This window comes from Malus sylvestris, chromosome 17 (genome assembly GCF_916048215.2).
Source record: "Malus sylvestris chromosome 17, drMalSylv7.2, whole genome shotgun sequence".
NCBI classification, from domain to species: Eukaryota; Viridiplantae; Streptophyta; class Magnoliopsida; order Rosales; family Rosaceae; genus Malus; species Malus sylvestris.
Genome location: NC_062276.1, coordinates 12,538,551 through 12,555,098, shown reverse-complemented (window position 1 = coordinate 12,555,098; position 16,548 = coordinate 12,538,551). Strand labels below are relative to the sequence as shown.

The following is a 16,548-nucleotide window of genomic DNA, read 5'->3' as shown; positions in this document are numbered from 1 at the left end:
ATTAAGCTGCAAAACCACAAACAAAACAAATAAAACAACTGCAAAACCAGATTGACAACTTTGGTTTGGTCCATTTTTCAGCATACAAGACTACGTGGTAATGGAGAAGGGCATATTATGTTGTGTAATTAACAAAAAAAAACTACTGTTGGTAATTATGTAAAACAGGTAATGAACACTTTCTTGATATTGTTAGAAGAAAAATCAAATATTATGAATTTTTATCGCCTAATATGAACTACTATATGTATATTGCAGAATCTCAGCTCAGCTTACATTGTAAGAGTAAAGGAAAACATGCGACAATAATGTCACATTAGACATTCGTTATTAGAAAAACGATGAAAGAATGTATCATATAAATTGAATCTAATTACACAAATGAATGCTGCATAGAGCGGGGAATATGTGATGATGTATGTATCGTAAGATATCTGGATCTCTAGAACCTTGATCTTCTGCACTCCGCTGGGAGGCCTTGTGGGAAACGTTTAAGGTCATTGCAGTAGTTGTAGACCATGAACTTTTGTTGCACCCATCAAAGCCGGTTACGGCCAGCTGTATCGAGCCCTTGAGTCTGCCATGCACTGTCCCCCACTGAATTGGTAGATGCAGTGGAGGCACAGGAGGATGATGAGCCAGAAGTACAAGCATTGGCCTTGAAGTTTCTGTAAGAGGCAGTGAAGGGAGCTTGAGTCCAATCGGTCTTGACAAGGCCACCTCTTGTTGCCCAGTCATCTGCATTCCACAAGCTTGAGTAAATCCGCATGGGCTTGTTTTTGGGGAATGGGACTCCAACTGATTCCAAGTTGTTGAACACTCTGATTGGCATGTTATCTTCCAAAAATCTGCATAAATTTGCAATTGTAATAGAAAGTATCTAAAAATAACAAGTGATATGATGAGTCAATATTATATTATATATTTTACCCTATTGTTAGTATAATTTCGTAATTATTTTGGTAGAATTTTGATATTTTGCTTTATATATTCAATGTAGGATATTCGACTTCTTCTGGAGCAAAACATGATCAAACGGATGAATTTTGGAGCAATTCAAATTGGAGGACGTTCGTGTGTCTCTTGACTTGTTCGTGTCAAAATTTGGGATTTTCTGGCGATTAAATGAAGGAGCAGTGCACGTTACTGAAAAGTGACGTTTCTGCGTTTTTGGAGCCCAAGATGACCTCAAATAGGTTCATGGCCTTCTAGAGAAGTGTTCAGAATAGTCCAAGCTCTACATCCAACTATTTTGGGCCAGTTTTGGAGCTGATATGGGGCCAGAATGTGGCTGTGCAGATTTCTAAGCGAATTTACCAAGTTAATTTAGGATTATGTTTCCTATTTTATTTTAATTTATTTAGTTTCCTAGTCTTATTCTAAGACCTTTGACTGGGAGAATTTTATTTAGAGGAATATAAATAAGCCTTTTGGCAAACCTAGGGTTTCTCGGGGACGGATGCAACTTTTTGGGAGAAGACTTTGGGAAAAACTTAAAGAATTCAAGACTTATACTTTCAAGTGTTTCCATTCTTTTTCTAGTTTAATATAATTATGTTGATTTTAATTATGAATATGCGTAGCTAATTTTCTATTGCTAGGGTGAGACTATGATCCTTAGCAAGAATATGTAGTCTCTTTTTAATTTTCTTATGAATTTATGCATGCAAGTTTTGGATTGTTAATCACTGTGCTCTAAACTATTTATTTGTCTTAGTGATTCGCGACCATTAGAATAATTAGAAAAGTAAGTTGATGCAATTTTGGCGGAGGGATGTCCCTAAAATTGACTAAGACTTCTTGTGGTTAACATGTGTAACTATTTAGGATGGACGACACGTCTTAGGAGTTATATGGTTTTTCAAAAGGTTTTCACAAAACTTAATGAGTCTTGCATGTTCATATTCGATCTGGACACCACGGACAGGTTGCATGATTAGATATACATTCTATGTTGGGGATTACAACTAGGGCATACTTTAGGAAAACCTAACCTTCAAAATATGCAGGATTGTTAGGGTGACGGCAGAACCCTAGTATTTTCTCATTTTGAAATCTAAAAAAAAATTGTTTCCTTTTTCTTTCTCTAAGAATTGCAGATTTTAATTAGCATTTTTAATTAATTTCATTTTTCTTAATTTAGATCATTAAATCACCATTTTCCAATCTTTGTTTTTAAATAGTTAACTAGGATTAGAGTTTCTCATAAATTGTTTTAAATAATCCCAATGGAAACGACCTTGCTTGAGTCATTTATACTACAACACCCTTGTTCTCTTGCAAGTATTTTGTGTGATTTTATCCCTACTTTTGTAGGTGGTAAAATTCCTATCATGATATTCTCAACACATTCCCTCAGGTGAGTGCATGCATGTACTACTTACATAATGCGTTGCGTGTTCCAAACAATGGAGTAGGTGTGGAAGGCCTTTGTGGGATCAAACCAAAGGTGGAACTGCTGTTCTCTGTTCCCTTTTCCTTGGCTGAACACATTGGTATGTAGTGTGTAGGGATCTCCGGATACGTTTCCCAAAAACTCAAAGTCGATTTCATCATGAGTGGACCTTCGGAGGATAACTGCAAATCATATAGGAATTGTGTTTCACAATTAGCAAAGCAATTATACAAAATATATTTATAGAGTTGCAAGGATACAAACTAAGAGGGTATGTAGTAGTACTACTTACATAGTAGGCAGTAATAGTTCCCGCTGAGTTACCGGCAACAAGCTTGATCTGCATATCAATTCTTCCAAATAAGTACTCGTTCTTGGATTTGAAACCGGAACCGGAAGCCTGATCAAGGTTAAGTGTGAGAAGCTGTCCTCCGTTGAGTATCTTGGCACGTCCATTGCCAAATGTAACGTCAAAGTCTTGATAGAAATTGTCAGCCGAGGCAGCCATGGCCATGACACAAGTTATGGACAAAGAAGAATTACCATTGAGAGCTGAAAGCAGTTCAACCGGACACAAAATTGCCCAGCACCCTGTCCAAAAATCAGCCCAGCACGCTATCAATCTGCTTCAGCCTGCAAAACAGTTTGGCACCCAACCTAAGCCAAGCAACAGACCAGCCCATTTCGGACAGACCCAGAGGCCGGCCTATTTGGCTGGCGCGTGTAGCACACTCGCGACTGGGCATGAGTAGGAGACAAGGGTGCAGGCGGCGGGGCACGCTTGTCAGCCCACTTGTGTTCACCCATATTAGAGCTATGTGGCCCTCCTCAGTGCCGTTGGATTTCCAACGGCTAGTTTTTGTAGACCGTTGGATTTCCAGCGGTAAAAAAAAAATTTAATTTGACTTTTAAAATGGATCGTCCGATCACAGATCAACGGTCCACGTTTTTTTCACAAAAAATAAAAATAAAAATAATTAAAAAATGCCCAACAGTCAGAATTATGACCGTTGGCCACGTGGCAACACCTTGACTCTTGGATTTGAATATTTTTCAAATCCAACGGTCCAAATTAATTAACTATATTAAAATTTATTAAAATTTATGAAAAAATACAGAAAAATTATTAAAAAATACAGAAATTTTTTTTAAAAATATAGAAAAAAAAATTTTAAAAAAAAAATTCTATAAATACCTAACCCTCATCTTCCACCTTACACCACATTTCAATATTTTCTACACTTTCTACACTATCTACATTTCAATATTTTCTACACTTTGAGAGAAAAAAATGTCTTCGTGGAAGAACATTGAAGATGTTACGTTGTGTGAATGTTGGGTTCACACTACTCATGATCCGATTACGGGTAATGAGATGGATAAGCGAGAAATGTGGAGTAAAATTACGAAAGCGTTTTGCGATGTACATGGAAAAGACGCCAGAACTAGTCAAAGTCTTCAAGGTCGTTGGAAAAAACTCAACACATCCTTTACTTGTTGGAAAAACGTCATCTCGCATGCTTCTGATAATCTGCATAGTGGGACAAGTTTAGCGGATCAGGTGACAATATTTTTATTTATTTATATGCATTCCACCCGCATCAATATTTTAATTTATTTAATTTCTTATGTAATTTTTATGTAATTTATATGCATTCCACCCGCATTTTTTATTACTATCTCATCCCACATTTTTATAGACACTACAAGCACAAGCATTCTACAATGCAAAGAACCAAAACAAATCATTCAACAAATGGGTATGTTGGCAAATTGTCAAAGATTGCCCTAGATACAAAATTGTGGCAACTGGTCCAGAAGTTGTCATGCATGGCATGGGTCTACACAGTTCGCCAGAAGCATACACAGCTGAACAAGAAGCCAACACATTTGAAGACACGAAAGGGACGCCTGAACAAGTGCCGGAGACCCAACCGACTCGTCAGTCCCTCAGACCTCAAGGTAAAAAGGCATCAAAGAAAAAAGGTAGTTCTTCCAAAAATGACTACACTAAATATATGGAAGAACTTGCTCGCCAAGGTGAACTGAACATAGCACGGGAAAAGGCTAGAGATGAGGAAAAAGCTGCTGTTATTGCAGCAATAATAGCAGCTACTAAGGCTCGTGATGCAAGGCTGAGAGACAAAGAGAAATAGTTAATCGAGAGAATGAGATGATTAGAGAAGCACTTCATCGAGAAAATGAGATGCTTAGAGAATAAAGGATGGCCCAAGCAGATCGTGACATTATGAACAAGCCTCTAGTAGGACTATCTCCGAATTCAAAATATTTTTGGACATCGGAAAAAAAAAAGAGGTCGTGTGAAAGAGGCGTGCAAGAGATGCCGAAACAAGTCGAGGGGGTTCTAGCTACAGAAATCCTAGCAACGAATATCCTAGCACCACATATCCTAACTCCACAAACTTTGTATAATTTCGTATTTCTTTGTAGTACTTTATTTAATTTTTATGTAATTTCTTATTTATTTTTAGAACTTTATTTAATTTCTTATGTAATTTTTAATGTAATTTCTTATTTATTTTTAGAACTTTAAGCAATTTCAAATTTATTTTTTGTACTTTATTTAAACACATCAAATAAGATTACATAAACTCACTAAATAAGATTACATTAAACTCACCAAATAAACTTTAAAAAAAAACACCAAATAAAATTACATAACCTCACCATATAAACTTTAAAAAAAACACACTAAATAAGATTACTTAAAAATCTTATCCAAAATTAAAACTATTTTATTTATTTATTCTTTTATAAAAGAAAATTTAAAAAAAAAATTAAATGGGCTAGGTGCCAGCGCATTTTGTAAGGGTGGAGATCGTTTGTATCAGCACATTTTTAGACTAGGTGCTAGCACATTTTTTTAGAGGTGGAGATGTTTTGGCCTATTACTATTCATTGGAGTCTATTACTGTTCAGTTGAGTGGATAAATGCGCTCGGTGTGATGAGTAGTTTTATATTATATATTTTACCCTAATCTTAGTATATTTTGGTTAATATTTTAGAAGAATTTTGATATTTTGAATTGTATTTTCAATATAGGACTTTCAAATTCCTCTGGAGCAAAGCATGACCAAATGGACGAATTTTGGAGTAATTCCATTTGGAGGACATTCATGAGTCACTTAGCTTGATCGTATCAAACTTTGGGATTTTTCACCAAGCGGTTATTTTCTGACGATAAAATAAAGGAGCGATGCGCAGTACTGGAAAATGACGTTTTTGGGCTTAAATTACATTTTTTGAGCCCAAGATGACCTCGGATGGGTTCGTGGCCTTCTGGAGAAGTGTTCAAAATATTCCAAACATTAAATCCAGCTATATTGGGCCAGTTTTGGAGTAGCTTATGGGTCCAAAACGTGGCTGTTCAGATTTTAGGCGAATTTTACCATTTAATTTAACGTTATGTTTCCTATTTTATTTTATTATTATTTTTAGTTTCCTAGTGGGAATAAAAGACCTGTTTTTAGGGTTTGTGTGGGGGCTTAGCAAATAGATTGCTTGGCCGTCTACAATATTTCTCTACGCTTTATTTTATGCAATTTTGGAGACAGAAATAATTGCTAGGGTTTTGGAGATTTTCTACTTGAAGGTGTTTTCAATCATTTTCTTAATAATATTTTCTATGATTTCAATTATGAATATGCGTAACTAAATTCTTTTACTAGGGCGAAGCCTTGAGTCTTAGCATGAATATGTGATTTTTATTTAATTGCTTATGATTGATTGCATGCATACTTTGAATTATTAATTACTGGGATTAAAACTATCTAATTGTCTTAATGCCTGATCAACATTAGGATCTTTAGAAAAGTAATTTGATGCAATTTTGGTCAGAAGGTTCCCTGAAATTGACGCTGGCTTCTTGTGATTAATAATTATAATTTCACTTAGGATGAACATCACGTCTTAAGGGTTGCATGGTTTTTCAAAGGGTTTTCATAAAGCATAATGAGTCTTTCATGTTCAGATTTGATCCAAACGTCCGGACAGGTTGCATGTTAGATATACGTTCTATGTTGGAGGTTCCAAGTAGAATATGAATTAGAAAAATCTAACATTCAAAGTGGCATGTGTAGATCATGAGTAATTGGTAAAAGTTCGTAAGATTGCTAGGTGATGGTGGAACCCTAGTGCTTTCTTAGTTTGATTTCTCCCAAAATTGTTTTCTTTTCCCTCCAGTTTTAATATTGCAGATTGTCCTATCTTTAATAGTTAAATTCGTTTTTAATTTAAGTAGGTTATAAAATTAATCATCTCAATTTCTACTTTACAATAATTAATTGGAATTTGGTTTGTTTCGAATTATTTAATAATTTCTGTGGAGAATGACCTTGCGAGATCCGTTTATACTACAACAACCTTGTGATTCTTGCAAGTATTATACGAGTTTTTATCGCATTCACATGAGTAGTAAAATCCCTATCAATAAAATGGCGCCGTTGCCGAGAATTATTTAAAATAATTCCTACTAATCAGAATTTCAATTAGTTATTGCTGTTTATACATATAAGAAAAAAAAATTAATTTTCATTACAATTTGTAGGTTACAATTTGTTTCTTTTTTAGCAGTGCAACAATGGAATTCGCAGTTCCCCCTGAATTCAATCTAACACCCGGTGGACCACCTCTTTGGGTTTCATTAGCAAAAACGGGTTATTATGGATTTAAGCCCGGTTTGTGCTCTTTGTAATTCAAATATTCATGATATTTTGCAATGTTCTGAGAGAGAATATTTTCCAGATTATGTCCAGGAGTATATAAATATGAGAAACGATTCAAAATGGAACTGGAACAATCCCCATTCAGAGTTCCACACTCAAAGTTTGAAAGAGCATCTTTGGCAGTATTTTGAGCGGCTTAATGTGCCACAAGAGCTTTCGGTGGAGGACAAACTATCTAAATTATTGGAATCAACTGAATTGTACATAGAAATAACCAATCAAGAATTTCAAATTCAAGCAGTAAACCGTGGGAGAAGCTATGATGATCAAGAGGTTGGTGCAGGAACCGATGAGCCATCTGCCTATTATTCACGCCCAAAGGAGGAAACAGCCCCTAATGACTTTGAAATTTCCATAGAATCTGCTCCTACAAAAGTCTGTGTGCCACTCATGCACTCTCCCGAGACTCCAAGGCAACCCGCTAAGCAGCAAGAATGCATGAATACTCTAACAAATCTAATTACAGGACAACTGCTTACTGATCATAAAATTTTAGTGGCAGTAACGGACAATGTACCTGCACAGGCCATCAAATTCAAAGAAATGCCAGATGAGTCCTGCAAACATGCAAAGATCTATATGGAAAAGAGGAAGCTTATTGACAGCCAAGTTCCTCGTACAAAATTTCAGCCAGTGCGGAAACTATGGGTGTTAAATACACGATTTAAGTCAGCTCAATGGAGAAATAAACATAGCTAGAAATGAACCTATATCTTTACAAAGATTCATTCAAAAAGAAAGGCGTATAAGAAGAATTCAACCATTAAATTTGGAAGCACAGTGCTCTATGACGTTATTAAAGAGTGGTTAACTTTGAAAGAACAAGTGACGTGATCAACAATTCTTTCCGCTACGTTTAGCTATAGACTTTAACTAAAGCGCTTTTTGGGAGGCAACCCAATTTTTCTAACTCTTTTCTTTTTATTTCGTTCAATTTATTTTCCAATTTTTATTCCTAATTACAAAAATCAGAAAGAAAAAAAAATTGCAATTTTTAATTCTTGTTATTTTTCTTTACTTATGTAATTAGTTTTTTTTTTATTGCAGGTTGCATTCGAAACTGATTCGGCCTAATCCCAACTAAGGGGGTGCAATCAACCTTTATTCCCCTAGCACATTCATCATCAATTCCTCTACATTCATGAGATTAGGCAGTGCGGAGTGCAGAAACAAAGTTGAGGGATCTAAGTAGCACAGAGGACACGATTCATCAAGGCAGGATACAGCTTATGTTATCCACACTTTTGGGCTCAAATATACATCAGTGGGTACAAGCAAGCACACAGATAGAGATTTATGAGCATGTGGAGAACATTATCATGCATGATGCGCAAATAAGAGTTAGGCATCTATGTTCTATACCTTTCCTTTTCAGATAAGCTCCTGACATCTACCGTTCTTTTCTATGTCGGATCAGCATTCTGCAGCTCCTGCCGCAGAAGCACACATGCATTAGATAATTTTCATCCATTTTTTGCCCCAAATCTAAGCATATAAAAAAAATAAAAAAAATCGAAGGGAGATGTGGATAAAAATTACCCATGAATGTGTCGGAATCAGAGAAGGATGTGATCTGCGGTGTCATCTTCGCGGCTGTTGATATTACTGTTTGAGGGTGCTCGATTTCTGAGGTTCGAAGGCAACGAGATGATGAAGGAGGACATCGTAAAAGAGTGGTAGATGCGCTTGGATGGTCCTGGTTCAGAGATTAAGTTTGGGGGTATAGTGCGGCTCTGGGGTATGGGTTTGGTTTTTGAGATAGAAATGGATGTGGGCTCGAGGATGAGAAAAGAAGAATCTAGAGAAAGAAGCTTTCTGAAGCAGCTAGAGGAAGAAATGAGAAATGGGAAGACAGCGCCAGGGTAATTCTATATATAGATAAATGAGCATCGAGTAAGCTTAAACAAGTTGGCTGAGACGTTTTGGATTTGGGCTTGGTAATCAAATGGGTTGTTTCATCTTTTGCTAGAATGAGCCACATCGTGGCCCACATTTGCACCTAGTCTAGCCGTGCAACAACTTCATTTTCAAGCCCAGGTAATATCTTTCTTTTTCTTTGGTTTTGTTAATCATTTTCACTTTTATAATTATTATATTTTAGTTTAAGTTTATTTCATTTTGTCATGTTTCTTTTATTTTCCACACCTTGAGGACAAATTGTGAAATAAGTTTGGGGGTGGGAAAGTAAATTTTAGGCTTTTAATTTTTTTTATGTCAGCTAAGAATTTTCATTCTTTTTAAGTTAATATCCATAGATTATTTTAAACGTTAGAACAAATGGACATGGTAAAGATTCATCCCATAGTAGAGTCTTTTCTATTTATCGTTCCTTAGACACTAATTCATGATTATACTTTGAACTTCGCACATCACACCAACATGGTTTGTGGGAAGTGTGATTGAAACACTTACTTTTAGTCTAAGTTTATTTTTAATTTTTGATTTAAGTAAAGTCAGTTATTATTGTGTTATAAAGTAATAATTGTCTCACCCGAGGTTTTGCCTAGTAACCAGGCCAGTCCTACCTAATCAGCAGTGATTCTTGCATTAAACGATAGAGTTTTGGCATGGGGAATGGTGGTTAGTTGGTTTCGTAGCCTTTTCAGCTTGGGTTAACAAGCCCTTAGGGGTGTTCTACACATAGTGCCCTAAAGCCCTAGTGGTTTGGGAGTCATTGACCTAAAGCTCACTACATGGGTTGGATCGAAAGTTTAAGTGAACCGACATTACACAACCACTACTGTTACTGAAAAAAAATTGAAAAAGAAAAAGAAGGATAGTTATATTCAAAGTTAGTATGTGTGAAATAAAGAAGGACGAGAGGTAAGAGTTTTAGTCGAGTCTCCTTAACTATGTTGGTTCACTTTACACCAAAGGAAGTTTGTGAATTATTTTCTAATTGATTCTAAATGGTTTAGACTCTGTGGTGGGATTGGTTGGAACTTTTGAAAAGATGTTGTAGTTTTTTAAATTTGCTTGGATTGCAACTTGAAGGTGGAAGTTTTGTCTTGGTTGAGTTTTAGCTAGTTGTCTAGTTTGTAAAGTTTTTATTTTTGTTTGAGTCTTGTTTTGCTTGAGGACAAGCAAAAAGCTAAGTTTGGGGGTATTTCGATGACTAGATTTTATATTATATATTTTACCCTAATCTTAGTATATTTTGGTTAATATTTTGGAAGAATTTTGATACTTTGAATTGTATTTTCAATATAGGACTTTCGAATTCCTATGGAGCAAAGCATGACCAAATGGACGAATTTTGGAGTAATTTCAGTTGTAAAACATTCATGAGTCACTTAGCTTGATCGTATCAAACTTTGGGATTTTTCCACCAAGCGGTTATTTTTTTGTGATAAAATAAAGGAGCAATGTGCAGTGCTGGAAAATGACGTTTTTTTGCTTAAATTGCGTTTTTGGAGCCCAAGATGACCTCGGATGGGTTCGTGGCCTTCTGGAGAAGTGTTCAAAATATTCCAAACATTAAATCCAGCTATATTGGGCCAGTTTTGGAGCAGCTTATGGGTCTAAAACGTGGCTGTTCAGATTTTAATCGAATTTTACCATTTAATTTAGGGTTATGTTTCTTATTTTATTTTATTTTATTTTTTTAGTTTCCTAGTGGGAATAAAGGACCTGTTTTTAGGGTTTGTGTGGGGGGCTTAGCAGATAGATTGCTTGGCCGTCTACAATATTTCTCTACGCTTTATTTTATGCAATTTTGGAGACAGAGAGAATTGCTAGGGTTTTGGAGATTTTCTACTTGAAGGTGTTTTCAATCATTTTCTTAATAATATTTTCTATGATTTCAATTATGAATATGCATAACTAAATTCTTTTGCTAGGGCGAAGCCTTGAGCCTTAGCATGAATATGTTATTTTTATTTAATTGCTTATGATTGATTGCATGCATACTTTGAATTATTAATCACCGGGATTAAAACTATCTAATTGTCTTAATGCCTGATCACCATTAGGATATTTAGAAAAGTAATTTGATGCAATTTTGGTCGGATGGTTCCCTGAAATTGACGCTGGCTTCTTGTGATTAATAATTGTAATTTCACTTAGGATGAACACCACGTCTTAAGGGTTGCATGGTTTTTCAAATGATTTTCATAAAGCATAATGAGTCTTTCATGTTCTGATTTGATCCGAACGTCCGGACGGGTTGTATGTTAGATATACGTTCTATGTTAGAGGTTCCAAGTAGAATATAAATTAGGAAAATCTAACCTTCAAAGTGTCATGTGTAGATCATAAGTAATTGGTAAAAGTTCATAGGATTGCTAGGTGATGGTGGAACCCTAGTGCTTTCTTAGTTTGATTTCTTCCAAAACTGTTTTCTTTTCCTTCTAGTTTTAATATTGCAGATTGTCCTATCTTTAATAGTTAAATTTCGTTTTTAATTTAAGTAGGTTATAAAATCAATCATCTCAATTTCTTCTTTACAATAATTAATTGGAATTTGGTTTATTTCGAATTATTTAATAATCTCTGTGGAGAACGACCTTGCGAAATCCGTTTATACTACAACAACCTTGTGATTCTTGCAAGTATTATAGGAGTTTTTATCGCTTTCACATGAGTAGTAAAAAACACCAAATAAGATTACATTAGACTAACCAAATAAGATTACATTAGACTAACCAAACAAGATTACATTAAACTCACCAAATAAACTTTAAAAAAAAACACCAAATAAAATTACACAACCTCACCATATAAACTTAAAAAAAAAAACACACACTAAATAAGATTACTTAAAAATCTTATCCGAAATTAAAACTATTTTATTTATTTATTCTTTTATAAAAAATTTAAAAAAAAAATTTAAATGGGCTGGGTGCCAGCGCATTTTGTAGGGGTAGAGATTGTTTGTACCAGCACATTTTTAGACTGGGTGCCAGCGCATTTTTTTAGGGGTGGAGATGCTTTGACCTATTACTGTTTACTAAGGTCTATTACTGTTCACTTGAGTGAATAAATGCGCTGGGTGCTAACGCAAAGTTTTAGGAGTGGAATTGCTCTCAGAAGAATAAGACATTTTGATTGCTTTAGAAATGAAGCAGTTTGTGGTTTGATGGTATAAATTGAGAGTTGTGAGAGCCCTTTATATGCTGGAAACCTTCGAGCGAGTAGTGTAAAGTATGCCGCGTGAATAATAGGGCTGTCATTATTTAATAAACTAATTAAAGTTTCAAAACTGGCAGCATATATTTGGTTACAAATTATTAGGTATGGGGTTATATGATATGATTTTGTTCTCTGAAAATTGACTTGTTGCAAAAGCCCACAACTTGTGTTAAAGCTGGACACGGGTTTGCAAATTCAGCGCAATAAAAGTAGAAGCTACGAAGCATATGATAAAATAATATACATTAATATGTAGGAGTTTTTATTCTTAATATCATCAATGTCTTATGTGATAAAACTTAATATCTAATAATAGATGATTAAGTTGAAATAATATTAGAGTATATCCAGCAGTTGGTGAAAGGTAAGGGCAGGGACCCAAAACTTGCCCTCCAACCCCAAAACACTCCTCCACCTGTTCAAAGATGCAAGGGCAGGTATGGTGGGCCAAGCAAAGCCACCCAAATGCTCGAGCATCTGAAGCTCGGCCTTGTGTCAGCGATCAAGCTGACGCCAACCACCTTATTTTTTATTTATTTTTTATGTCAAGCGCGTGTTACATGAAACTAGAGAGTGGGCAACAAACTGCAAGGTTGGGCTCTCTACAGCATAGCCCAATGGCTCAATGACGTGACTTGCTGTGAGTCATTGGATTTCCAACGGCCAGATGATCTAGATCGTAGGATTTCCAACGAAAAAAAGTTGAAAAGGTTACCATTTGGACACGTGGCACAATCTAGTGCGAGAATATGTGAAAGAAGATTCATGCACAATTTGTAGAGCGGTTTCAAGGCACACTCAAACCGAGCAATCTCTACCGAGTAGGTACAAACATCTACATAAAGATTTGAAAACTTGGCAGCTTAATACAGATGGTTTGTCTAAAGGAAATCCCGGTCCTGCTGCATGTGGAGGAGTTTTCAGGAATTGCCATGGTTGTTTTCTCGGAGGTTTCTGTCAACGGATTGGTCATTGCAACTCTTTTTTTGCAGAGTTATCAGCAATTATTATTGGTATTGAGTTTGCTTATCAGCGGGGTTGGCACTGTCTTTGGTTGGAAAGTGATAGTTCTAGTGTTATTTCTGCTCTTCAATCATCTGATTTTGATCCTCCTTGGCCTCTTCATACGCAATGGTCTATTTGTTTGGATCGCATTCGGAAAATGACTTTCTACGCATCTCACATATATCGAGAAGGAAATCTTGTTGCGGACAATTTTGCTAACATGGGCTTGTCTTCTCCATCTTTAACATGGCATGATTCTCCTCCGATGGCGGTTCGTGCTACTCTGTTTTCTGACTATGTTGGCTTGCCTGGTTACCGCTTCTCAAATTAATGTGCATGTCGGCATCCAGGTTTGTCTCACTTTCCTTTTTTTCTCCTATCTTTATGGTGTTGTTTGATTTGTTTTGCAGGTTTAGACCTTCATGTTTGGTTCTAGAGGGGTTAGGTTTCATGTCCCCCCCTCTTTTCTTTGTATCATTCTCATTTTTTGTTTCTAGAAGGGTAAGGTTTATGTCCCCCCTTCTTTCTAGTGTATTCCTTTTTGTTATCTCTGTTTTTTGGAGGGGTAAGGTTTATGTCCCCCCCTGACTAGGTGTACCTTGTTTTTTCGTTATCAATAAAATTACCCTCGTACCGTCGAGGTTTTCCAAAAAAAAAAAAAAAAAAAAAAAAAAACTTGGCGAGAAGTCATCGCAAAAGCGGAAGAAATTTATTAAAGTGGCAATAATCCAGCCAATATGGTAATAACATTTTATTATTAATATATTTAAACTATAATTAATATGTTATTATTTTACCTTTATTATGTAAATTTTTATGTTGTTTCACAAATTTTTTCAGCAACTACAAGCACAAATGTGGTTCAATCTTGATAAGAGAACATCTTGTAATGCTCTGCAACCATTTGAGCAATATTCAGAAACACAAAATAAAGCTTTGAGGCTGTTTATTCTTCTTATCCATTTTTCTATCAAATTTTAGTATATTAAATTACCAAATTACATCACTCCCCTCATTTTTGTCCATTCAATTTCTTTGATTTGTTCAATTCAATTGGATTTTATGTCTATGTTCCATGTTGTTTCATGCATGCAGGGAACGGCAAAGAAATACATTGTTTCTACACTGTTAATTTATTGACCTGAACTCAATAATGTTAGGTGCACCCTGTGTATCCATAGCTGTTGATGAATCAAATTAATAAAGAGACGAATTTGTTACCAACCAAACGCGGCTTATACCTTTTTCTCTTTGTCCACATGTGTTGTAGCACCACAATAACCAATTAAAAATGCTTCACAACCTCAACTCTCCCTTTCACATAACAAACGTCTGGCTTCCATGCGGCTTCCTGACTCTCTTTTAATCCTCTATCGTCTACGTACCTGTCTCCAGCCAGCAACATATACACATATATACACATACATACATACATACATACATACATACATACATACATATATATATATATATATATATATATTATTGAGTTTGGCAATGCGAGTAGTCAATTCCTGTGGCACCGCGGCCCGCCGCACTCAAAGTCTGAAATAAAGCTAGAAGCATATAAGTAATTATTTGCAAACCCTACTGCCAGTTTTGAGCTTTACTTTTTTTATTACGCCAGCTATCTATTCGACGCGGCATACTAGTTATATAAAAGGACTTCAGAACTCGAATTATAGCTTCAAACACACACCCTCATTTCTTCTTGAAGCTCATTATTCTCTTGCTACGTCTGTCTGTCTACAGTATCCACACTACATTCATCAGAATGTGTTCTTGCAAGCTCCCAGTGAATATGGTGCTTTTTCTTTTTTTGTTCACAACTTCTCTGATGCTCATGGCTGCCTCAGCTGGTAATTTCTACCAAGACTTTGACGTTACATTTGGCGATGGACGTGCCAAGATACTCAATGGAGGACAGCTTCTCACGCTCAACCTTGACCAGGCTTCAGGGTCTGGTTTCAAGTCCAAAAATGAGTACTTATTTGGAAGGATTGATATGCAGATCAAGTTGGTCGCTGGGAATTCGGCTGGAACCGTCACTGCCTACTATGTAAGTAGTACTACTACTACATATCCTCCTAATTTGTATCCTTTGTAATTCTATATAGATATATATTGTATAATTTATTTGCTAATTTATGAAACCAAATGCAACTTTGCAGTTATCCTCTGAAGGTCCAACTCATGATGAAATCGACTTTGAGTTTTTGGGAAATGTATCTGGAGATCCCTACACTCTCCATACCAATGTGTTCAGCCAAGGAAAAGGGAACAGAGAACAGCAGTTTCAACTTTGGTTTGATCCCACAAATGCCTTCCACACTTACTCCATTGTATGGAACTCCCAACGCATTATGTAAGTTTGCAACTTTCACACCTACAGTTAATTCATTTATTTTCATTTAAAGTTTCTCATATATAATTAACCGGAAAATGCTTGGGTCGTACAAGTACGAAGTCATTCCTCCCTGCAGACAAATCACAATATGAGAAATGAATAAGTAACATGTGCCAAGCAATGTTCTAACTAGCTACTGAATAAAAACTAACTAAATACATATACAAATTAATGTTGTGCAGATTCTTGGTGGACAACATTCCAATCAGAGTGTTCAACAACCTGGAATCAGTTGGAGTCCCATTCCCTAAAAACCAGCCCATGAGGATTTACTCAAGCTTATGGAATGCAGATGACTGGGCAACAAGAGGTGGCCTTGTCAAGACAGACTGGACCAAAGCTCCTTTCACTGCCTCTTACAGAAACTTCAAGGCCAATGCTTGTACTGCTGATTCATCATCCTCATGTGCCTCCACTGCATCTACCAATTCAGTAGGAGACAGTGCATGGCAGACTCAAGGTCTTGATGCAGCAGGCCGAAACCGGCTTCGATGGGTGCAACAAAAGTTCATGATCTACAACTACTGCAATGACCTTAAACGTTTCCCACAAGGCCTCCCAGCTGAATGCAGAAGATCAAGGTTCTAAAGATCCAGATATAGTGCCATCACATATTCCCTCTTTTGCAAGTACGCAGCATTCATTCTTTTGTGTAATTAGCTTCATTTTATGAAGCACTCCTTTTTCCTTCTGCAAATAAAGATTTTGTAATGTGACATTACTATCCCATGGTTGTATTCTTTCATCGTAAGCTTAATTGAGATTCTGCAATAAAGCACTTCATTGTTAAATCATCTTAGTAGAATTTTAATTTCGTGTTGCAATTGAGTCATGTTGTGTCATTCCAAATTTTTTACGAGTCTTA

General features: G+C 36.0%; 2 protein-coding genes and 1 pseudogene across 3 annotated transcripts; 2 read left to right on the top strand and 1 right to left on the bottom strand.

Annotated features, from left to right (window-relative positions):
- Positions 1-451: 451 nt before the first annotated feature.
- Positions 452-2,909, bottom strand: LOC126611202 (xyloglucan endotransglucosylase protein 1-like). Of its 2 annotated transcripts, none has more exons than XM_050279393.1 (3): positions 2,656-2,909; positions 2,385-2,564; positions 452-848 (listed from the first exon to the last, which is right to left on the bottom strand). In XM_050279393.1, the coding sequence occupies exons 1-3, from the start codon at positions 2,907-2,909 to the stop codon at positions 539-541; spliced, it is 744 nt and encodes a 247-aa protein (XP_050135350.1). In that variant the 3' UTR covers positions 452-538. The 2 variants fall into 2 exon arrangements, with proteins under 2 accessions (XP_050135350.1, XP_050135351.1); XM_050279394.1 differs by having other exon boundaries at positions 2,385-2,577; positions 2,681-2,909.
- Positions 2,910-6,996: 4,087 nt separating this feature from the next.
- LOC126611200 (uncharacterized) lies at positions 6,997-8,269 on the top strand (annotated as a pseudogene).
- A 6,680-nt stretch (positions 8,270-14,949) lies between these two features.
- On the top strand, positions 14,950-16,474 carry LOC126611198 (xyloglucan endotransglucosylase protein 1-like). Its single transcript, XM_050279391.1, has 3 exons — positions 14,950-15,335; positions 15,448-15,641; positions 15,866-16,474. The coding sequence occupies exons 1-3, from the start codon at positions 15,051-15,053 to the stop codon at positions 16,269-16,271; spliced, it is 885 nt and encodes a 294-aa protein (XP_050135348.1). The 5' UTR covers positions 14,950-15,050; the 3' UTR covers positions 16,272-16,474.
- The last annotated feature ends 74 nt before the right edge of the window (positions 16,475-16,548 follow it).